We start from the raw sequence: 26,016 nt of genomic DNA on the forward strand, positions 1-26,016 counted from the left end.
GGAAGCTACCTGCCATTTGTGAATTATTTGCACATCCCGAGTGCTAATGGAAATATCACTGTCATAGCCATTAATCCAAAAATGTCAAAGAATAAAGCTGGATGAGGGCGATGAGCAAGAACATAAATCACAGCCAGCACAGCAATGCCTGGAATGCATCTGTTACAGACCTTATGAATGAATCTCCAACAACAAAGCAAGCTCTAGGCAGACTATGGTGCCTACCCCCTTATTTTGCACATTATAAGATGATATTTTTTGTAACATACTTATGCAACAAACATTACATAAATGCTTATTTAGCTGTAGCTAAACACTTCAAAGGAAATATATTTGATCAAATCGATTTGCAGAGAAATTGTCATACTTTACATTAAAAACATTGCAGAAAGAGTTAAAATTTTACTGACAGTTGTATATAAAAATAAATGCTACAAGGCACCTGGGGTTATCCATTATAGCTAAGCATGAAAACAGTTTCAATAAAATTATTACTCCCCCAGTCCCTCACCTTGTCCCTCACACACACACAACCTTCAGAAACATTCACATTTTGGTTTGAAATTTTCCATGCTTAGTCTCTGCTATATGCTAAATTAATTTTTTGGGGAAACTTTGAACATTATCCTTTTGGCTAATTTTAAGTTATGGGAAAATTAAAAATCAGACTTCTCACTGTAAAAACATTCTAACCTCACATTTTTGAGTAGGACGATAGCAAAAAAGCTAGAACTTGTAGATACACAGTCCTGATTAAAAACAAAATCCTTCAATTGGTTTAGGAAAAAGTAAAAAGAAGTCACTGAGAAGTCACTTAGAGCATTCTCACTAGAGAGCTGCTAAGATTATAGCACAGCTTACTGGAACTCTGACTTCTCTGTGACGACATGGCACACTTTCCCTGTATGGCCTGAGGAGGGAGGGGCTGCTGCTGGGAGAATATTCAGGAGGCAGACTATAAAAGTATCTTTGAAACATATAATGAAATCTAAAAGAAAAGCCAATAAAACCATGGGCTTGGAAGATTATTACAGTTTATTTAATTTCATTTCTAGAAATATAGAAAATGTAAGTTAATTATCCTAGCTGAGTAAAAGTTGGAAAAGGAAAAGCATTCCCTCTCAACCTAATAGAGGGCAGAAAACCCACATTCAGGAGTAGATTGTTGGGTCTCAAGCAATGAACAGGTTATTATGTTGTGCAAGTAAAAGTAACATTACATCACTGTTTCAGCCAACCCCATGGCATTTGAGCAATGAGCAATACAGTAGTGGCTCTGGAGTTCCTATTAAATATGTCTTTATATTCAGGTACAACTTTTTAGAAAGAAAGGGAGTAGGAAGTTAATGTGGTATACAAAGTCAATTATGACTTTTACACATACACGCTGAGTCTTATAGTCATAAACCACATAACAATCTGGCTGTAAACAGCATATCCTCAAAGAATCTGCCAGAAAATTAATAATTATCTCAGGAAGGGCTGGAGAGGAAGAATTTTTTCAGAGAATTAAATAAAACTCTAACATATTTATACATAGCAAACATATGTATTAATTGTATAGGAATTATAGGTAGAGCTGTTAGCAATGCTTGTAGTTAAGGTTGCCCAACACTTTTCATTATTCATTATTGTGCCAGAGTCACAATCTGGTCCCTGGTTTCAGAGCGGTCGCCTGTTGGTCACAACGAGGAGTCCTTGTGGCATCTTAGAGACGAACAAATCTATTTGGGCATAAGCTTTCTTGGGCTAGAACCCACTTCAATAGATGCATGGAGAGGAAAATACAGTAGCAGGTATATACAGTACATGAAAAGATAGGAGTTGCCTTAACAAGTGTGGGGGGTGTCAGTGCTAACGAGACAATTCAATTAACAGTAGAATACCAAGGGATACCCTGGCTCCCCCTTGCTTGGGGGAGGGAAGGAGAAGAGGGGCAAATGGGAGTAATCTGTGCCAGCCCTATAGTTGGACCAGATTACCTCCTCTGCACCAGCACATCTGTGCAGGCTGGTGGGGTTTGGGGGTTGACAAAGGCTCTGCCCACCTTCTGTCCTTGCCCACCTATTCCCTGCCTGCCTTTGCAGGGTGGGGATTAGAAACCCAGTGGAGGTTGCCATCCCCTGCAGCCCTGGATACTTGTCAGTCAGTGCAGGGAAGTGAAGGAGCACTAAGCAAAACATAGACCTAGAGCCCTGGAATGCTAGGGTGTCAGCAAGATACCATGGAGGCACTGTCAGTGTTTTGGAGGCATGACCGGCCTCTCAGCTTCTTAAATCCAACCACCCTGCCCTTAAACTACTTCTCAAACACATTTCTTTAAGAAGGCAAAGTAAATTGTAGTTTCAGCAACATGACGAATGAGACTGCAATCTTTAAGATCATGCATTACTCACTCAAGCAACTCCATGAACTTGTCTTCTTTTTGTCCACCCTTTAAACTTCTATCACCTTCCCCAAATATATTGGCATCTACTCCTCTTGTTCTTGTCTTAATTTGGGCCTGATCCTGTAAACTCTTTTGCCATTAATTTAATGCGATTACTTGCATGGGTAAGAGCTATTCATGAGGAAGGATTTGCAGGAGAATCCCAACATTGGAGGCTCTTCGTAGAACAAATAATAACAGATTCCCTGAGCAAAGTGCCACGTACATCTTTAAAGCTACATAAATAATAAATAATAATAATAATGAAAGAAGCAAGACTATTTTGACTTGGAGGTAGATTATGCAGAAGCTTTAGTTATCTCACTGCTTGAGAGAAAAAAGTGAAAGAATTGAAAAATGTCACAAAAGTGCTAGATAAGATACCCTGTGGTGGGCTTTAGTTAACCCATACTTGAGGGATAGCCCTTAGCCTTTGTTACTACATTCAACTATCATAAGAGTTAATTTGTTGGTAGCATAATCTATGTTTAATTTTTTCCCCTCTAAGAAAAAAGTAAATTGCTACACTTCATTTGTTACAGCCAGTTTTTGGGTAAGCAGGGGATGATTGAGATTATGAACAGCAGCACCCTGTGTGTTTTTAACAAATGCAAAATAATATGCAATAAAAGAAAAAACAGCCTGCAAAGAGAAATACGTGCCCCAACACAAGACTGGGCATGACTTCCTGCTCTGGGCATTGCAACCTGCCATTCCAGGTTGCAGCACCACTCAGACTTGGCCCCCCAGCCCCTCCATCATGACAGAGGGTGGACAGGCCAAACCTGAGTGGTGCTACAATCTTGTGTGCCAGGTCGCAAGGTGGCCAGGCCAATCCTGAGCAGCATTGTGACCCCAGGTGCTAGGGGTCCATCATTGCAACGCCCAGAAAGGGGAGCTGGGTCCAGTCCCATGGGACAGGAGCCACCGCTGTGGGGTGAATGAAAGGCAGCCTTGCTCTGCACCTCTCCCCCCACACAACATTCAAGGCCTTCCAGTCCCAGGGTCAGTATCCATCCGCCCCAGAGAGCCTTCCCACCCTCCCATCCTCTCAGGACCTCCCATGATAAAATGAAATAAACTTCCCCATAAATCAAACAAATAATCATAAATGTTTTTGTTTTTGTTTTTTACAATCACAGGACTCTAATAATGAACATAACAAAACACTTTCTAGCTAGGTCTTTCCTTTCAGTAATATGAAATGTACCACAATACAGTTCTGTTTAATCTAACATATTCTCTTGAATGGTTGGAACTTCCAGTCTACTATATGTAATGGTTCCTTGGGCAACACTTTCAGCCATAATAAATATCACTCTAGACATCATAAAATAGAAAACTTCAACTTCTGAATCATAAAGCCATACATATTACATTTTATTATTGACAGGGTTGGTAGCACCGCCTGTTATTAATATACCTATTATAGACCTTGTTTTCAGCTTATAACTTTGACAAGTTTTTACTGTTTGGGATAGAATTTTTCAAGTTGAAAAATACCTCAAGTTGATTTTTTTTTTTGAAGTTTTAGCCAAAATGGTTCTGCCATTTTTGAGAACAGGGCTAGGGAAAATAGGTTTGACATTTAAAAAAGTTGGGACCTTTCCTTTGTAAAGCTCTAGTAACCCCATGCTTTGGGGTAGATATTTAAAATTTGGCATAGCAGCATGTGTGTCAAGATGTGCATTTTGATATTCCGGTGAAAGTCTGCCCAAATTTAGCTAAGTAATAAGCCTTTGGGAAAAAAAACCTCAGTTTGCATGTTCTCTGCAAAGACTTCTTAAGAGATTAGCATCCAAAATATCTAAAGATTCCTTCCTTGGTTGCTTCAGCGCTCCTAGTGTTGAGCAGACTAGCATGCAACATCCCTAGATAGCAACTGGACATTGCTCTAACCCTGCAACTGCTGCTCTCAACTGCCCTGGGTTGGGGTGTAGGCTGACACCAGAACTGAGAGCAGGGAGACTGTTTCTCCTGTGCTTCCTCCCCCAGGCACCCTGGAGGATGAAGCTGCCTGACTTGAACACAGAAGAGACAAGAGCCAGTTGGTGAGAGAGGAAAAAGACTAGACTGGAACACGGAGCCTGGTGAACATTGGAACTGAGAGGGGGAGGAGAGAAGGAGAAAGAAGAAGTAGGGGACTCGGACACATTGAGGAAGGAGACACTTGTGGGGAAGGTGGGCAGGTTGGAACTGATTAGGCAAGGAGACTGGGAGCCCATGAGAGAAACAGGATTGGGGGTAGAAAATTTGGATGGGGAGACTGGGACTGGCTGGGTAAGGATACTGGGATTGGAATGAGAAGCCTAAGGAATGGAGATTGGCACTGGGTAGGCAAGGAAAAATGAACCAAGATGAGCCCTGGATGGGAAGAGAACCAGGTCTGGGACAAGGACAGATTGGTGAAGACAGGGCAGAAGGGGCTGAGTTTGGGGAGAACAGGCAGAAGAGTATGTGCCCACTAGAGCACATTCTCCTCCAGAATTTGGAATGGAATCCAAGTTTCATGAGCCTCACCATTCTTCATCTGTCAGCAAAAATCTATGAAACCCACTGGCAAAGTGTGTTTTTTATCCTCCTCTAGAGCTGGTCCACAGAGAAAGACAACCTACTATTGCTATCAGTTACTCCATTAGCACACAAGGCAGAGGGCTCAGCTGAGGAGATGAAGGTTCTAATCCTGTTTATGACCCATGTGGATGTTAACACGATGCTACATATTTGAATTTGTTTTTTCAGTTTGCTTTTTTTTTTTTTTTTTTTACAAACTTCAGAAATTACACACAAAAACTACATTAAAATAACTTATTAAGGTTGCAAAATCAAGCACTCAAAACTTAGGATATGCCAGAATTAAGATTGTCTGTGAAGCCTTAATTTAGTCCCCTTGTATGTATACATTATGGTATAGTCTTTGACTACATGATTTCCACAGGCTCCCTACCTCATTTAGCACACAGGATGGATCTATGCCGTTGTCTGTATGACACCTGCCTCACTTCAGAAATTGAAAGGTGTGTAGTAAATGTGGCAGGGGGACTGCAGGAAGAGAAAGGATGGTCTCATGGTTAAGGCAGTTGAATGCTGATCTGGAGAATTGGATTCTATCCCTGCCTCTGACATGGAGTTCCTATGTGATGCTGGGCAAGTCACTTAAATCAAACTTTTCACAGGTGGTAATTAATTGACTGCTTCTCATTTTCTAAGAGTCCAACTTGAGACACTGTGGTCTGATTTCCAGAACTGTTGAGTGCTCACAGCTGCAAATGAAGTCAGTATGAGACTTGCTTAAATATATAAAGTGCTGTATAAAGCTAAGTACTCTGAAAGATCAGACCCATGGAGTCTCAAGGACACCTAAGGTGGCACCCAAGTTTGTGGGGACTTTTGACCTTAATCTTTCTATGCCTCAACTGCCCATCTGTAAAATGGGAATAATATCCACTCATCACATAGGGATGTTGTGAAGATTAATTAATAAATGTTTGTGAAGCACTCAGCTAAGTATAGTAATGAGTGACATAGAAAGTGTATGAGGTAATTATTATTCTGTATTTACAGCAATATTTCAATAATAAATAAGGTCTGGGGTCACACATTGAACAATGAGACAAAATATTTAACAGCTGCTCATTAATTGAGCACCATCCATCCTGTGCATTGAATGAGGTAGGGTCTGTGGAAAAAATAGTATGTGATCATATAATTAAAGACTGTATCATAATGCAGATGCACAAGGGGATTGAATTAAGGTTGCACAGGCAACCTCTATTCTGGCATTTCCTAAGTTTTCAGTGGCTAACTATGAAACCTTAATGGTCTTTTAACATAGTGTTTTGTGTGTAATTTTATGGTAGACAATAGCTTTGTATTACATAGTGATTATTATGCTACTAGAAGACACAATAGAAGGACAATTCAATCTAAGCAATGCTTAGTTTCATTAAAAAACTTTCCAAGTGCCTTAATATTCAGGGTCTTTATTTAAAACCATCTAACTGTCAGCATTGTGGGGTCCTGATATTTAATACCCTTTAAAAAATTAAGATGTCATAAATTAATATTTTCATTTAAGTAATTTAACTTCATTTGGAAAATTATTCTCAGTTATCTACATAACCAAAAATGGTACTTTAAAATATAAGTGAAATAAAAGCATATGCAAAAGACAAAATTTTTGTATGCTATAGAAGAGGATCACTACCTGGTTTAGATAAAGAAATTTTTTTTAATGTCATGCCAGCTATAATGAAACATACAAATACTGTAACATTCAGAATTCTCTACTTACATTCACATTGTATGACATCTAAGTTAAACTGCTGAACAGCTCCCATGCTTATCTGTTTTAACTCACTGTCCAATAGCATCTGCATCAGAGATGTTGAAAGATGTTGGCAGGCTGACATGCAAGCTGTCTGGGCCACTTTTCCCTGATAAAAAGGGTAACAAGTTGTAAGATAGCAAGCAAATTGTATATCACCAGATAATGTCCTGTATTACTTTATTTTATATATACATACACAAATTCTTAATAACAACTACACTTAGAATAGACACTGAACGATTAATGAAAATGTATTTGATTCAAGTTTATCAGTTTTGAATATAATTAAATCTTTAGGAGTATTAAACACAACCAAATATGTATTAAGCAAGAGTTGGTAATTTTTCTGGTCTCATAGACAAATCCAAATATTTTTCAAGAGTACTGACTGGAAGAATGTCATGAAAAAATATTCGTTGCTGAAATATGTTGTTAACCTTATGATGACATTTTTGAACACAATGAAAACTGAAATGGAAATTGACACATAGCATATGTGTAACACCATAAAACAGACAAATACCTTTATAGAATCAAAACATTTCCTTTTACCTGGGTATTTTACCATAATAGCTCATTATTACAGAAAAATTAAACTGTTGATTTCTAGCCCAAAAATCAGCTGCTTTCAAATTTCAAACCTGTCCGTACTCTTTTAAAGTATTTGACAGGTCAAATAATGGTCCATGGAAATCAACTACTTACAAAATGAATAGTGGCCCTCTGCTGTACAAAACAGAAATAATTTTCTAATCACAATCCAGTTATTTACATTTTCATTACAATTTTTACAGAATCCTTCAAAAGAAATTATTTCCTGTTACAAGAGACTAATAAAACAAAGCACAATTTAGCTATGAACATGCTAAAGGATTTAATCAAATATATTAATTTAAAACCAAATAATATGAAAGTTGCACTGCAGATGGATAACCAATTAAGAAGAAATTTCAAAACAATTATTCATTATGACTACCTCACTAGAGCTATCTTTTACCCATAATGTTGCAATCTTTTAAAAACATAGAAATCTTTGTGTTGAATTGTAATGTTATGCTTTACTGAACTTGTGGTTTAATGTACCTTTAAATAAACATGTTTTAATGTAATGATCTCAGTTAATGATATAATTTATTTTGTAACACAGCTCAAGTATTAATATACTATATTTTTATAGGGAAGAAATGATTTAGTATACCTTGTGCAATACCAATAACTTTACCTTTTAAATTATTACTATAATTTTAGTTACAGGCCAAAAAATAATTAAGACTATTTTCTAAAGGATAAAGAAACAGATTTTGCCCTTAGTTATGCAAGTACAACTCATTCATTTCAATGAGAGTTGTATGTTTATGAGTATTAGAGAGCAAAATCTATCCCTAAATATTTTGCGTTGCTTTCATCAATTTACTGTTATAATTGAATTTATCAAAAGAATATATAAATAATACATTGTAACACTTTGGAATTTCCTTGAACTTTTCCTGCTTTTGTTCATGGATATTATATTATGCACTCTGTTCTGATGTCATACGGGAACTTCCAACAACTTTTACCAGTATATCTTTAGCATTAGGACATCTTGAACTGTAAGGAGCTTTATATCTAAAATGAGATGTCAATTTCTTAGTTGAAAGCCTTAAAAAAGTAAAGCAGGAGCAAACAACATATTTGACTGAAAGAGATGAACTGCCAGCAAGGAATGTAAGAAACAATGCAAGAACAGCATGCTAAAAAGTCTCCCAAACCCAATGGTAATTACATTGGGAGACATGCAGCTCTATTCCCCAAGCAAAACAACATCAATATGAATGGGGGGGGGGAAGGGGAGGAGGATAACCAATGGGCCACAATTCATTTAATTACAATGTAGTAGGTTTGAGATTCTTAATGGAAATGTCATTTTGATTTAATGGAACAACTAGTGCATTTCAGTTTAATGTACTGCTCCATCAAATCAGCTCCATGTCCTATTTATGCTGCCACCATAATGTAATAACAGTAAAAGCAGATTAATAGGTTGTCAAGAAAAAATTTAACATTCAATGTATTTTATATGCAAAAGTAGTGTGTATTCTTATAAACAAAAGATTCTATTTTACCTTTCTGACCAAACTTCTGAACTTAATTTTTGTAAACTGGCATGTATCAATAGCACTGGAGCACAAGATATCGGTTACAATACAGAAATACATGATATGAAATAATTCTGTTGGACTTTTTAAAATAAGTATCAATATATGTGCATTTAATGCTTATTTTAAATGACAAAGTGCAAACATCCTAACATTTAAATTACTTCCAACTATGCACTTGAACTACAGGCTTATTGTTCTCATGGTGCAGTCAAGGAGCGATAAGGAGGGAGTTTACTGCACATAATTTACAACTATTCAGTGAGATCACTAGGTTTTTGTAAATCTAGGTTTAAAAAAGTAAGGCTAAATCTATTAAACTTATCTGTAAACCACAAGAATCTGAGTTATTAGTCTACTAAACTAATTTAAACTCCTTTATAGATTTACTTTGCAATGTTCAGTATTTCCAAATTCAAAATGCACAGGGTTATAACACTTATTCATAGGAGGATAAAATAAAAATTCAAGTATTTTTTTTTAGAAAATGTGAAACATTATTTCAAATTCATATCTGATAAATGAGGTCTGACTATATTTATATTCCAATTTATAACATGTAACAATTTGTCATCCTTATTTTCAATATTTTTCAAAATGGATGTTTTTAAAAGGAAACTTAAGGGTCCATGAATATTATCGTAATGTATTACTACTTCAGAATAAAACTAGTTCAGTTAATTTTAAAACATTCTTAATATTTAGCATTTGTAAGTTTGGGGTTTTTTGAAGTTACTCTGTCAAGCAAGTACATTAAATAAATATATCTGAGGTCATGCATAAATTCAGCAGTTTTATTGCATTCTACTATTGCAGACCTCTATGAAGAAACTACTACCATCCCATCGTCACACGAGTTATAATTGCCGGTATCTACTAAGCATATTCTTTTACTCCACCAATGCAAATTTCAGGAAACAAGGACCCTATTCTATTAGCAAAAACACCTGCTAAATTTTTTTTTAAAGGCAACTACTTTTACCAACCCTTTACATTTTGCTGAAATACAAGTTTGTAAAAAGAGAAAACCCTTAGACAAACTTCTTATATTTCAAAGGAGCTTGTAAAAAAGAATCTGCTGACATATTAAATCCTTTCTGTAGTACCCAAAAGCTTTTCTCTTAAGAACAATTGTAGTAAAGAGACATTTGGCTCCTAGGAAATTCCCAAAGGGTCAGCCATATGCATCCTTCCATGGCACCTTCACGGTACTGCTTTCTCCCTCCATGCTAGCTGTCTCAAAAGCAGCTTTCATCATTCACTAGGGTGTCAGTCAATATGATTTATGGACTGCATTCAACAAAGTCAAAGCATATAGAATGAGAAATATGACTACAATCTGCTAATTTGTTTTGTATTGAGCCACTTAGACCTGATGTCAGGCTAAGACCGGCAACACAATTAACCAGCCGGTGACAGATTCATCCATCCTCCCTGCCAGGCAGTGCCAATCAAAGACAGCATGAGGCCACATTTGGAGAAGTCAGTAAGAAAACCCATTCTCTAAGTAGCCTATGTGGGCTTCTGATTGACAGCTTTTGACTATAGCTTGTGGAGCACCACCACCCTTTACCCAATAGTTTCTCACTGCAAGCTGTGAAATAAGGCTTTCACTGCCAATCACAAGAACAATAAACCAACACAAACTACCATCCCCAATGGAAAAGAAAATAAGAAAACTTGTCTGTTAAATATAAAAAGTTAAGCTTCAAAATTAATTTAACTTTATTAAAAGATATTAAGCAATTTTTAAACTTACTAACACTGCAAGAAAACTAAAATACATACGCTTCAGTAGTCACATTAATTAATGGTTTTGTTTAACAATTGCAGTAACAAAATCCAACTTTTGATAAACTGATGAAAAATGTATTTCTTAAAATAGTAGGAGAATTTTAAAATACATAATTTCACTAATATTTATGTAATTCCTCCTCCCCAAGGGGTTGATCAAAATAAACTAAAGATTCATGTTGAGAAATAATTTGTAATTTTTTTTTTCAGTAGTCACAATTTCCTCTAAAGCAGCAAAGAGTCTTTAACTTTGTACTAACAAAATACATGCATCACTGTTGAAAGAACTCCTCAACTATCTGGTAGTCCACTTATTAGACTAAAAAATTCCCATTTATCCTTGTGAAACAGGTATTATCCACTATTGTTTTAAAATTAATTTACCTCAGAACTTAAGCTATAATATATCCTGAATTTTCCAAATAAGGGTCCAAGACTGTATCTTTTATTCACAGAAGCCATCCCATTGACTTGATGCTACATATATATGGATTTGTAGGATGAGGACCTACATTTTTATAGGTATAGTGACATTATAAACCAAAAACGTGAAGCTTATATAGGATATTTATGTGAGAACCCCCCGAAGATTAAAATAAACTCATACGGCCAAATCCTAGTAGCTTCTGCAAAGCAGAGGCAGCAGGAGCTTCATGACACACAAGGGCTGCACAGCTCCAAAAGACAGTGCATCTCCATACCATTGGTTAAGAGACCTGATCCTGATCCATTACAAATCACATAGGATTACTCCAACTCCAGCAGCAAGGAGTTTCGGTGTTGGGAGATGTGCTGGCTCCTTCAACAGAAAGGGAAGCTCATTTACCCGAACTATGTACCTGCTCTACACCTCTCATAAGGGCATCTTCAGCTGCACATATCACACCACTTCTGCGACTCTGGATCAGTCAGCCCAGGGCACAGCTGGTTTGTGTGACCTGTTGAGGCTCATACTCCGTTACTGACACATAACAGGTATAATGATTTAGTAAATTTATAGCACCTAAATGTATGCTAGATGATTTCACCAAAGAAAGAGAGAAAGAGATTCTTTCCATTACAAAGAATTGAACATTTAAATGTGGCCATTGACTTTTACGTTAATTGGAGCTGATTGAATATTGTTTGATTTTTTTGCCATTAAAAGAGAGGGTAGGTGTTAGCATGTAGATTAAAGAGGAAGCAAGAGTCTAGCACTGTGGACTACACAATCCTCCTTTTCCGCACCATGCAACATCAGCTACAAGTCTGTCTGTGTTTTTCTGTGCAGGAAAAGGAAATGGGATTCTTCTAATGTAGGGCAACTTTCTGCTAAACAAGCTAGTATTTTATGGAACCAGAATACACCTTCATCCAGGATAATTATAACTCCTTATTCTTGTGCTTTATCTGCTCTTCTCTATTTAGACTGCAAGCTTTTCAGGGCAGGGGCTCTCTTTTACTATGTGTGCATCCAAAGCCTACCACAAGGCCTGTTATTTGGGATTTCTAGCACTAATTTAATTCAAATTAATCATAATCTGTGGTTTTTAAGATTCATTTTATTTCTTCACTTCAAGAGCAAGGGTAATTCTGGGTATTCCTATTTCCTTCTTTACTTCCTCATCCTCAATTCTTGTCTGAGCATCAGCTAGAAGGGGTGCTTGAGTATCATGTGAGGTGCCCTCTCCCTCTAAATTCTGAAGCCTCTGAAGTATTCCCAGGCTTTCACAATCTAGACATGATTGAGCATGACCCTCCCTGCACTCTTATATGCCTCCTGCATGGCCAATATGTTGAACGTTTTATATAGAAATATTTTCTATTAATGTTGCTGGTGCAGTTATCTCCAGACAATTTGATGGTTCAGCATGAGGCTACAAACTCTGACCTCACATATGGGAAATTTTCAACCCCCAAATTAGATCTGATAGTCTTGTCTGTGAATCCCAGGATGGGGCTAAGATGGGGCTAGTATTAGCATACAGACTGGCTCGATGCACATATTCTCATATATTTCACATAGAAAGGTGCTGGAGTTGCTGAGACTGATCAGTCATGGGGACTTCAAATGTTCAAATAGATAATGATTCTTCTGAATCAACTTGGAATTCCATGGCTGACAGCCACAATCCTGGCTGTTGGCTCCATGCATGGAAATGAGCATACTGGATCTAGTATCTGGGCTGGGATTCAATTGAATGGAGTTGGCCATTACATTTTTGTTGTGAATACACCATTATAGTCTTCATTTGAAGTTAGACACTTTCTTTTGTTGGGGCAAGAGACCTGTCATAATGGTCTACCCTCAAAAATTGATCGAACTGAGGAGTTTCCAGAAGATCTTCAGAAAATACTCCGCAACCAATTGACTGAGCTAGTGATGGTTTAACTAACTTTCGTCTTCTGATATCTGCATAATGATATCTAAATCGCCTCTCTGCTGTCTTCCTCCTCTTGGGTCATCTTGGTTTAGAGATCATCTGCAACAGGTGAAATAACAGGGGAGACTACTTGAGAAACCAAGAAAAAGTCTCTTGCTGAGTGACCAATTGCCAAAAAGACTTTTTTGAAGTCTTATGCCACTGTAATCTCTTTCAGGACAGGGACTGTCTCTTTGTTATGTGTTTGAACAATGCCTAGGAAAATGAGACCCTGATTCATGACGGGGGCTTGGAGATGCTATCATAACGCAAATAATAAATAAAAACAATGGTTGTGCAGAAAGCAAAGAAAGTAGTTTTCACTTTCAAAACAGCATCCAAAGTCTTGCCCAGGGAAACTCTTCCAAGTGGTTGGCAGTCTGGTTAATTTGGACTGCTGCCACTTAAGAAAACAGTAGTCTTTCTTGCTGTGAAGAATTTTCAAGTTACTTTGAAGAAAACAAATTCCTCAAACGTGGAGTGAGCTCTTTACCACTGTGGCTCAGGAAATTATCTTAAGGGAACATATACCAAGTTTTCTTTGTAAGTTTTAGCCAGCAGTCACCAAATCAGATCCATGTCCTTTCTCAGCTGTGATGCATGGAAGTGCTAGAACATCTTTGTTGGTGAAGACTGTTAATGTTTCCCTAGGGATGGAAGGCAACATGCTGGCTATCCTTAAGGAAGCTGTTCTATGGCCTCTTTGAAAGAAACCATTACCAATCCATTAACAGGAGTGAATTAAATTAAATGTGTGTGTGTTATGAGATGGTTAAGAAGTTGAGTGAGGGGACAAAGGCAATGGTGCATTCAACATGCTGATGATGCCCTGTACAATGAACCACTGTCTATATGAACTATGGGTTGAATAAGGCTCAACCTGGACAAGACAGAAATAACATGAGTGCTGTGGGGGAAGCATCATCAATTAATATAAGCACCCCTGATTAAAGGCAGGTATTTGTCCTTTTAAGATTCTGGGCTAAGCTTGGATATTGAGGTAGCAGTTTTGGTCAAAAGTGCATTTTTCCAGATGTGACTTGCAAGAAGTGCCCTCTGGAAGCAGATCTTACTACAGTTACGCATGCCTTTGTCAATGGCAGATTAAATTACTATAATGCACTGCAAATGGGGCTACAGACTGAGCTCATTTGAAAACTGAAGGTAGTGCAGAACATGGATACCAGAGTTCCAATATATTTTTGGGTAGAGTTCAAGATGATGGCTTTGAATAGAGGTACTCAAACTTCAGCTGTCTCAATACAGAAGAGAGAATGCTGTTCGTAGGGCATTTTTCATGAGGGATCTTGGCTTCAGAAATTGATCCTAACCCTCTTTGGTCTTTCAGTCTATTTTCTGAACATTCTTCAGCCCCCACTTTTTTTTCTTTCAGTCATTGGAGGGTGGGGAAGGCAGGTTGACGGAATATGGTGGGTTGTTTGATGGATTACTCTCATTAAAGGGGTTTGGTGAGTAATGGCAGTCCATTACATTTTAGTTTTAATTGGATAAAATACCCACAGCAAACTTCGGATGGATGCTAAAAATTGGAATTAATAAAATGAAAATAATCCTAAATAGATGTGAGTCAAAAATGTAAGGGAGAGTGGAGGAAAATTATATAATTTCATATATGTACAACAAAAATTCCTTTCCATTTGTTAAAAGAAGCAACAATTTAAGGGACACTATTCAGGTTTATGCACCCCCCTGCCCTCCAAATTACTTTGAAAGTTTAGTTCCTCACACACCCCCCAACTCAAATTTGGAGATCAGGACTCCTCCAACTTGCTTTTGACAGCCAGTCCTAGGAGTGATGTGTTATTAAAAATAATCCAACTGTTTGGCTGCTCCAGATACAAAGCTGTGAACGAAAATATACACATACACACTATGATGGAGTTTTTAGTATCTCACCACTGAAAGGACTGCTGTTGAAGGAGACACTGAGAAATCCAGGCCTTCAAAAACTACAGGAAAAAAACATTTAAAGGGAATAATTTTGAGCCCACAAAACTTTGACATATTTCTTTACACTTAATATATGTGTTTTTGTTTCTATTTTACTAAAAGCAGATCATTTTTATAATTCTAGTAGTGCATTTTCTACACATCTTTTTATGTTTATGTTCAATAAAAAACACACCCTATAGTAGCTGGACTCTGGAAATTCTTTGGATATTTAGTAGCTTGCTAGATACAGCAAAAACAAAACAACATCTCAATCTACTTCAAATATATTTTCCCCCAAAAATAAAGATATAAAATATGTACTAACTTTAAAAAATAAATGTTTCTAACATTTACTTTAAAATCATATGTAATAAATGCCTTACAAAATTTTTCATTTTTTAAAAATATGAGCCTAATGCAATCAAATAAAACCAAATTGGATATGATACATCAAAATTCTACATGCATGAAAATTACCAAAAAAAAAAAAGGCAATTCTGCCACTCCATGTTCCGAAACAATTGCTAACAAACCCAATATTAATTTCTCAATTTTCATTATTTATTATCATGGAAATAATCTGTGGTTGATCAAAGTAAACTGCTTTTTACAAAAACGTGACGACCTGAAAATAAACAGGGCATGGATGAATCCCTAAATGCAATCCATCATCTTTTTACACAAAAAAATTTGAGTGCAGCCATTCCTTCAACTCCAGCCGGTATGTGCACCAAAAGGGATATAAAACTTTCACCAAACCTTTATTCTGTGCCACTGTTTCTCCATTTTAACCTTATTCCATATGCACATCCCACAGTTGCATTTTCACCCCTGACCTCACTTCCAAAAGGTCTTAAAGTCTCCTCTGAATTATCTAATTTGTGATGCAATGCACACCCTATCATGTTTCTGTAAGGCTTTTAGGGCTCCTTCTGTCCCAAAATACGAAAGACCAATGTTAGTAATTAACCTGTCTTTTGCATGCAACCACACAACGAGGTACCCAGTGAGTCATCAAACAAATGGAAGGGTTTTGGCAGGGTGGGGGAAATTTATTAAGTGATTAAATATTGAAGCAATAAGCCTGCAGGCAGTTCATAGTTTTTCAATTTACATGCTTTTTCTTCATCTTGCATCTACTTACCGACATAGCTGCATGGTCATTGTTGTTATTCTGAGAAGAAAACCAGTAAGGCAATCAAAACAAAAAATTAAAATATACTGTCAACATCAAAAGAAATGTTGGCATCAGTAAAAGGGAAGAAAATTCTTCAGAAAACTTTTATCTTATGAGTCTTGGTACTTAATTATTAAGTACTAAACTTATTTTGTCATAGTCTGCATGAATGAAAAATACCTAGCTCTAGGAAGGCTTAATTTGCTATATAAATTTTTGATATTCTTAACACTCAAAGAAGACAAAAATATTTTGCTATATCAAACTGATAAATTTTCTGAAATTCAAAGAAAGTCAAAATTCCTTGGAAAATGTAAGAAAAAAAGGTATAAACAAATTAAAAATTATTTTGCAGAGACACAAAAAATTCAATTGAAATAGGGGTACTTAATATAAAGATTGTCTTTTTCAGTGGGAATGAGCTGTATGTCAAAATAAAAAATCCAAAGTAATACATTCCACAAGTAACATTTTCTGAGTTGATCTTCTAGAAAGTTTTAATTGTAATAATATTAATGATATATTTATTAAAATATTTAAAATAAAAATTAAATGGTTCCTTTAAAATATTTCCATCATGTATATTTAACATCCAAACTACAAAGCACATGGTTATTAGTAATTTATTAATCTATTTAATTCAAGCAATACTTAGGAATGCTCTAGGACAATGCAAGGCTAAATAAAGTCTCTGTTCCGTAAGTAATTTATTTTTTCACAAATTTTACTATTAATGGTAATTGGATGAACTAACAAATGTGAAAAGAAAATGTTTTCCTTTTTCAAGACTTTTATGCTAACACTGTTGCTAATGTACAGTACACCTATACCCCTGGAGTATATGAGAACTTTAAAGAGAAAAAATGTTAGAGAGACATCCCAGTGATGCCACAGTTGCTATGAGAGCAAAACCTGAACAGTTTGGGTTGTCATCTTTACCATGCAGTACCTAGATGCAGTAACTTAGATCATAGTGGCCTGTTTTGTGTTCTTTAGGTTCAAACATAAAATAGTATAATTTGTATAAAACAAGTTTTTACATTTGATATTCAGTTTTTTTAAAGTTATGTCCCCATCAATGCAAACACATCTAAGTATATGCCCATATGCAAGCATGGCGTGCGCGCGCGCGCACATACACACACACACACACACGTGACTGTCTCTATACATTTAGAAGTAGTTATACATATTCCAAAAATGAAGTAGGTTCTAATGTCAGATGCCCAGGAATCATAATGTGTAACATTCTGCTGTGCCATATGCATATCAAAGCATATGCACAAGCAGACTGGAGTCTAACCATCCTCCAATAGGCAGCACACCTTGTCTGAATCAGGCTATGGAGAGTTCATGGGAGCAAGGTGGCCATGTCTCCAGACTAGCAAACACCTGAATTATATTCTGCCTTTCTGCTATGTGGATACACAAGGAGTGGAGGGAGAAGAGGCTCCCTGTAGCTTCTTCTTTCCTCACCATACCCACAACCAAATGAGCAGGACTTGGTTCTATAGTTTTTGGATATAAAGAGTTCTGAACTATTAATATATGTTTGAATATCCATGATATTTCTACCACCAATGCAATAAGGCACCAACATTCTCTTGAAATAAAATTATGAAGCTCTGATTTTGTTAATTAAAAGTCCTTCTAAAAACTATCCCATCCAAAATCCTATATATGGCACATTACAATCTAGCTTTGCTAAAGATATCAAAATCTCTAAGGTTAGGCTTATTTATGTTTTATTAACTTATTTAATTATGAAAACAAGGCAGTTTTGTGGACTTTTCTATAGAAAATACCTTTATTATAAACATCCTTTTTAGGACAAATATTTCCTATTACAAATCAAACTTTGAAACTAATGGTAAGGAAAATAATTAAATACTAAACTAATTTACATATCATTTCTACAACTCTCTCACTAATATTTATATACAGAGGTCTGTGGAACAGGTTTCCACATTTTGTTGACTTATTCACAAATCAGTCAACCAGGTCAAGCAAATGTGTCCTAGGTTATTCTATTAGAGATGCCCATAATAAGACAAAAAGATACCATCCTACATTTTATTGGAACTGTAATACTGGATCAAACTGGTAGTCCATCTAGTTCAGTATCCTGTCTGTTACAGTGGCCAATACCAAATGCAAGAAACCAAAAGTAGAGAATTATAGAATAACCTGTTCATCAGGGGAAGTTTCTTCCTCACCTTCTCAGCTAGAGGTTAGGTTATGCTCTAAAATATGAATTTATATCCCTTCCATTCTTTTTATTCAATTGTTAACTGATATAACTGCTTCTTTCCATTCTTTCCCATTAGGTGCTACAATGTTGGCACAGATAGGCAACTTCTTGCAAGGAAATGGCACTTATGTTAGCACACTAAACCCAGGGTTTCTTAACATGTAAAACAGTGTCACCAAACTGAAATGTGGAATCCCACCCTGAGTCCAAATGGCCATAAGCCATATAAGTACATCAGTTATGACTAATGAGTCATTGTCCCTAAAAGAGGATTAGAAATGTTCCATCTCCCTCATATTTCACACAGCTATTAACCTTGTGTGAAAAAGGAATACTTTAAGAGTGGGGAAAAAATCAAAGCCACTTTAATATTAGATTTGGAATACAAGATCTGTCCCTTTGTCCACCAACTTTAATATCTTGTCTCCTCTACAAATGGCCAAATATATGATGCTTCAGAGGAAAGCAAAAAAATCTCAAATTCCCTTACCTAGTGTAATTATGCTATAGTGTTCATAGGTGAAATTCTTTTCTTGATTCAACTTCCAACATAGATGTGGAAACTCCAGACTAATAGGAATATGTTATATTTATTAATAAGATTATACTCCCATCCAGAGGCACTGAATGTGGGTAAAACAATCACACATCAAACAATAGCAATAACGAACAAGCTGAAGCACAATGTAATGAATCCATAAAGACTAGATGTTTTGGTCCAAATTCTGCTGTGGCACTGATATAAACTGGAAGTAATTCCACTAATTTCATTGGAGTAACTCCAGATCTACAATATGTGACTGGGCAAGGCCAGATGGCTATGGAAGAGTAGTGGGAGATAGATATATTAGCTCCAGGCTAAACAAATCCCTGGTACCAGGATAAGTGAAATGGCAGCTGCTCCAGGTCAATTAAGACACCTGGGGCCAATTAAGAACTTTCCAGAAGGCAGGGAGTAGGCTAGGTTCATTGGGACACCTGAAGCCAATCAGGGGCTGGCTGAAACTAGTTAAAAGCCTCCCAGTTAGTCAGGTGGGAGTGCATGTCAGGAGCTGTGGGAAGAAGTTGTGCAGTTGGAGAGGCTGAGTAGTACACACCATATCAGGCACAAGGAAGGAGACCCTGAGGTAAGGGTGAAGTGGAGCTTGAGGAAGTGAGGGCTGCTGTGGGGAAAGTAGCCCAAGGAATTGTACATGTCATGTTTCTAAGAGGTCAGCTACCATAGCTGATACTATTAGGGTCCCTGGGCTGGAGCCTGGAGTAGAGAGTGGACCCAGGCTCCCCCCTCCATCCCTTTGCCCCCTGATTAATCACTGAGACTGGGAGACAACAGAGACTGTGCAAGGAAGGATAACTTCTCACCTCCCTCGCTGGCTTATGATGAAAATGGCTCAACAGACTGTGACCCTTGTCTCTAGAGAAAGAAGGGTTACGTGGAGGGTCACAGTGAGCCTCTGAGGCTAGTGAAATCCACCAGGAAACGTGGGACCCACAGAGGCAAGGACAGAGCTTTGTCACAAATGGTATAAACTGAGAGCAGAATCCACCCTAGTAGTTGTGCACTTGTCTTGAAAAGTGACCAGTCAGACAATGAAATATAATAATTGATACATAAATCAGATGGACAATACCCTCTTTACTCAGAGCGAAGGAAAATAAGGAATTTATCTGACTCATGAATGAAGATGTTTCAGTGGGAACTCAGACAGGTAGAAGCCTATGGAATTTTTATGGACAAAAAATATTTTAGTTCAAACAGAGCTTTGGGTTTAAATTTTTAGATGCTGTTCAAAATCATGCACAATGCACCTGGGTTGAATCAGGTTTGCATTCTGTAGATCAGTGGACTTGTCCACTGAATTTGCAGGCACAATTAAAATGACCATTTGAAAATCTGGCACTAAGTGATTTAAGTTTTATGAGATCTAAGTGAGCAGTATGAATGTTTACTACTAGTAGTTTAGTTAAAAAAATGCTTTGAGATGTTGCATTTTATTTTCTTCTTTGAAAGTAAAATTTTTCACAAATTTATAATTGCGTTCATCATGATATATAATGCATCAGTTAGCATGTTAGCAATCTGAAATCATATCTATCAAATCTAAAATATTTACTTAAAAGCTATTTCTTTCCAAAATCAGAAAGTTTAAATTTATAGAAAATAGGACTCCAATAATCTGAAAACAAAGCCTATTTTATATACTTACAGGCAAGTGAGTAAAAACTTGGAATGTGCTTCTTAAGAAATTAATAAGGTCCATTAAATATCCACTAGCTCTTCCAGCAGACTCAGACATTGTCCAATCGTAGTCAGCAAGCTGAATAAATTCATCAATTTTTTGGTTCAATTTGGTGTATATTTCGCCTTCTGCTGCATGTCTTGCATCCTGAAAAAAAACAAACCCCAATACTGCATAATCACCACTCAAAACTTTATTAAAATTGATACAACTCCACTCATAGAGGTGTCATTTAACAGAGCATATGACTTTTTGGGAATGAAGTAAAACATTGACTAGTTTTTAAATCCATGCTGTAACTTGTGGCTTGAAAGCACAACATTGTCAGTGGCAACTTAATTAAATCCTTGGTTTTATAATTTTTTTTTAAATATCAACATAGTACAATCCTGAATATGGTTTTTCAAATACTATGGTTATGTGTACTACAAAGGTGTTGATAAATGAATCTCGCTGTAGAGCAACATCAGTATTCTTCAGATTCATCCACGAGACTTGAAGTCAGAATCAAAAATCAGTCAGTGAAAATCTTTAACTCAGTTTTGGAAACGTACAATGAAAATTTACCAGACCAGGAACAAATTTATTTGCCTACCTTTACAAAGAAAACTGATAATAAAAAAGCTAATTATCATATCTGTTATGGCTGAACATCCAGGAATCACAAGATTTTACATTAACAATATACATCCTAAATAATAAAAAATGCACATTTTATGAATATGCATTTCCTCTTCATAAATGACAGTATAACACACCAGGTTTCAGAACACACCACTCATTATCAATCCGTCCTCAGCAATATCAATTTTTGGGGATAACAGCAATTGTGGGATAACAGCAATTTCTTACTTCACAGGGACATTGTAATGATGAATATATTAAAGATTATGAGGTGCTCAGATACTATGCTAATAGGAGTCAGTTAAATATACAAGATAAATCCCAGAGCAGGTCATGTCCCACATAGCTCCTGAATCTCTCATACATCTCAAGTGTATGGGTGAGGAACCAGTGGCTCTTTGAGATATGTTGTCCACACAGATTCTACTCTTGGTGCACATGCACCTCATGTAGGCAAGACCACTTTCTTTTCAAATAGCAGTGTCCATAGGGCCATGTCTGTGCCCTGAATTACCTCTCACCCCACAAAGCCGAGGGCATAGAGTGGAGTGGCCTCAAGTGCCTCAGTTCCTTTGCCAATTAAAATCCCATAAAAGAGTAGTCTCTGATTAGTAGGGATGGAAGGCAGGTTGTGGAATTTGCATGCACATCTCAAAAACCCATAGTTACTGCAGGGTACGAAACTGTTCTTTCTTCTTTGACTTACTGTTCACACAGATTCCACTATTTGTGACTAACAAGCAGTTGCCTATTTGCTTGGAGATGTGTAAGAGGATATGAGTTGTCCCTTCATCAGTTCAAACACAACAAATGGCCCTGGTAATCCTCAAGGATTCTTCCCACTACTTTCTGCAAAATTCACATTGTGCCACCATGGCGATTAGGGGCTATGCCCAGGGAAGGAAATTTTGCTATGTTCTTCTGAGGAAGAGGAAAATGAATACACATCTTCCAATAGTTGGGCAGTTCTGTCAGGCATGCCCTGCCTGGTCTTGCAATCAGCACTGAAGGGTGGTTTGAAAATAACATCCTATAGCCTCTCGATGACAAGCGAGTCCTACGCCGATCCCTCAGAAAGGTCTCTCTACACCAAAATGGAAATCCCGTGGATGACCTCTCAGGTTTAGAGGTGTGAGCCTTAGGGGAGGCTGGGGTTATAATATTAGAGAGAAGAAGAGGGAGGATACAGGGGAACTGATATATTTTTTCACAGGAAGGGAGGCGTAGAGAGCTGCTTTGGGTTACTGGGTTCTTTCTGCTCTCACCTCCTCTTTCCCTTCTTGCAGAATGGGGTCTGCTGCTGCTTCTTCCCCCTCCTCAGGGGATGGGAAGAGAACTCTGTCTGTCTACTGCTGTAACTGTGATTGGCTGCTCTTTCCCAAAAGGCGAGGAAGTGGGGAAGACAGCCTGAGAGTTTTTCTTCCTGAGTAATCTGAAAACTGAATTAATGCTGGAGCTTCTCACATAATTGTGAGACTAGCTCCAGCAGGAGCCAAAAATGTGTTATTCTGAAATTAGGCAACATTGGAATTACATTTACTTGCCTCTACATTTGAGGGGTGTGTGTGTGTGTGTGTGTGTGTGTGTGTGTGTGTGCGTGTGCGTGTGTGTATTTGTGCCAGATGAATGGGCAAGTAGAATTTACTAAGGCTGTTCTAACTCGCTACTTCAGGAACAGATAATAAAATAGCTGAGCTGCTAAAAACTGGCAGGACAATGATATCAAAGTACTAGAAAACCATAAAGGAGGTTCGGGAGTAACAGGAGGTACCAGATCACTGTCTAAAATTAATAATTGTACCAATTGTGAAGAAAGGAGTTCCTACTGATACAACAACAATAGAGGTATAAGCTTATGGTTGGAATCCGGAAAAATCATGATGAAAGTAATTGTCAACAGATTAAGGACAATTTTAGAGGAAGAAGTAAGTGAGAAACAGTCCGGTTTCAGACTTGGCCTTAGTTGATGAAAAAAAGCAAAAATGGAAATTAAAGATGTTTGCTGTTTTCATTGACTTTACAAAGGCATTTGATTCAGTTTGAAAGAAAGCATTATGGAAAACAGCACAATCATATGGAGTTCCAGATAAAAGAATTGCAGTTATAAAAGCTAGGTACAAAGATTCCTGCAGTGCCATAAGAATTGGTGGGAATTAAAGCAACTGGTTAAAGTCAAAATTTGGTGTAAGACAAGAGGGCACAGAATCAGTCACTTTTCATCATGTTATTAAACTGGACATTAAGAGCATTAGACAAGTTGGAGAGTGTGACACTGGATGATCTAGAGCAGTGGTGGGCAAATGGTGGCCCGCCAGGGTAATCCACTGGCAGGCCATGAGACAGTTTGTTTACATTGACCGTCTGCTAGCACGGCCGCCCCCAGCTCCCAGTGGCCGCGGTTTGCCGTTCCCGGCCAAAGAGAGCTGTGGGAAGCGGCGGCCAGCACATCCCTGCAGCCCACGCTGCTTCCTGCAGTTCCCATTGGCCGGAAACAGTGCACTGCGGCCACTGGAAGCTGCGGGCGGCCATGCCTGCGGACAGTCAATGTAAACAAACGGTCTCGCGGCCTGCCAGTGGATTACCCTGATAGGCCGCATGCCCACTGCTGATCTAGAGTTAAGCTCCTTAGCTTGTGCAGATGACATTGCAGAACTGGCAGACATGTTTTCATTGATGATGATACTCTTCACACTGTTGAAAAATTGATGTAGTCAACTTTAGCTTACTATAAATGCCAAAATGACTAAGTGGTTGCATCTTGGGAAAGGGACAATAGATAAAGCGCAGCAACTAAGTCATAGAACAAGTAGATTCTTGTGACTACTTAGGACACTTGATCAGTGAGGACAGTTCCATCAAGGATGAGGTTAGAAAGAAATGTGCTTTAGCTACAAGTGCTGCACAGAAATGGGTGAAATTATGGACTGATACAAACATTATATATACTAAAGTGAAAATGTATCAAACCAGCATATTAACAGTATTACTCCGTGGTCTGGAACCAGCTGCATTAAATGAAACAGACATCAGAAGGCTGGAGGTAGAGGAGATGAAGAGTTCTTTGAAAGATGGTGGATATAAAGTGGAATGATTTTAATACAAATGAAAAGTTAGAAGGAGAGTAGGATGTGAAATCAGGGTACAGGGTTGATTACAATCGAAAAGATTACAGTGGTGGGGACACTGCAGAACATAAGCAGATAACAGGATGCCAAAATAAATAATACAAGCACAGCCAAGGTCAGTTCAACTAAGAGGCCAACCACTGACTAGATGGTGGGACATCATATGCAGGGCCCAGGCTGGGGTTAATGGAAGAACAAGCCATGGACAGGAATGAATGATGACTCTGTACTGTTTCTAGGTCTGCAAAGATGCTCAAGGATGAAAGAGAAAGAAGCTCTAACTTGTACATATGTAGATTTTCATTACAACAAAAATTTTCTCTGAACACTGATAGAATCTCACTGTTTCCATGAAAAAAATAATTTGATTTATGGGTTAACTCTTTAACATATCAGGAAATTCGTAACTAAATATTCTATGGCACTCTTAATTCTACCCTCTTGCTTGTAGTCATACAGTATTTACTCTTCCTCCATTCAGGCCCAGACTGGTCAAGTCAGACAAACCAATATTCAAGTTGGCAGCAAAACTCCCACTGATTTAAAAAGAAACAGGATTAGGCCTATTTTAGGACATGCCAATATGGTCTTTTGTTGTATCATCACATGACATTGAACAATGTGATGTACTATTTTGCCCAAAACTTATATGGGCTATTCAGGTGTAGAGAAAAAAAAACCCTAACAAAAACAAGCAACACAGGTAAATGTACACACGTATTTACATAGGTATTAAATTGTCAGATTATATCAATCAATTGACATGCAACTAAATTTACTATCTCGTTCCCTGCATAATTCCCTTATTCTTAATCATTAGAATATAAAGTATATGAATTGAGAATCTTAATTTCTCTTTCATTTACAGTTCTTTGCCTAGAGTTTCCTTGGGGAACTTTTAATGGAGGAAAAGCATTTACTGAATGTGTAAAAATGTCAAATGAAAGATGATCCTAAAATGGCATTTTATGAACAAAGCAACCTGTAAAAGCATCAAACAGATCTCCTAATTTGACATTTAAGAGTCTAGCAACTTGTTAAAATGTCAAAGTATTATACTGGCATTTACTATTTTGTAGATTGCTAGGACTGTAAAATCATCAGTTAATGATAAACCTTTACTTGATCTTTTTATTTAATTCATAACAATCTGTAACAACAAAAACTGTACATTAACTCCTGCAGGAGTGAGCTTCCTGAGCCTAGTGTGATTGTTTGAAAAAAAAGCAGACACTGAGGGATTGGTTGTACCCTACCACCTGCTAACTGGATCTTAACAGCTGGCACAGGTCTATTTAAACAGTGACAGCACCAGTCCCCCTTTTTGTCCTGTAGCCAGATTTTGGTTACATCCACCTATTTTGCTTTGGTTATAAAGTTACAATAGCAATCGTGTGCTGCTAATATTTTAATAACAAAGGGCTCCACATTCTCTCCCAGGAAAAATATTGAACACACCAGCCTTTTGGGGTAATCCAGCCCACTCCAAAAGCAAAAGTTTAGTTTTCAGAAGTAGTACTGTGATCCCAAGGGATAAATCAAAAAGACATGGCT

General features: G+C 37.3%; 1 protein-coding gene across 18 annotated transcripts in view; it reads right to left on the bottom strand.

The window, feature by feature from the left end:
- Positions 1–26,016, bottom strand: part of EXOC6 (exocyst complex component 6) — a 187,648-nt gene that overhangs the window by 43,889 nt on the left and 117,743 nt on the right. For 9 of the 18 annotated variants that reach the window (XM_043518195.1, XM_043518193.1, XM_038409912.2 and 6 more), the window contains exons 18-19: positions 20,681–20,860; positions 6,723–6,864 (exon numbers count right to left, since the gene is read on the bottom strand). In XM_043518195.1, coding sequence (XP_043374130.1) covers positions 6,723–6,864; positions 20,681–20,860 — 322 coding nt within the window. Of the gene's footprint in view, positions 1–6,722; positions 6,865–11,121; positions 13,521–15,009; positions 15,063–16,189; positions 16,220–20,680; positions 20,861–26,016 lie in introns of those variants that run through there. The other 9 variants (XM_043518192.1, XM_043518194.1, XM_038409909.2 and 6 more) reach the window with 5 other exon arrangements.

The sequence above is a fragment of the Dermochelys coriacea genome, chromosome 7 (assembly GCF_009764565.3).
Source record: "Dermochelys coriacea isolate rDerCor1 chromosome 7, rDerCor1.pri.v4, whole genome shotgun sequence".
Taxonomy (NCBI): Eukaryota; Metazoa; Chordata; order Testudines; family Dermochelyidae; genus Dermochelys; species Dermochelys coriacea.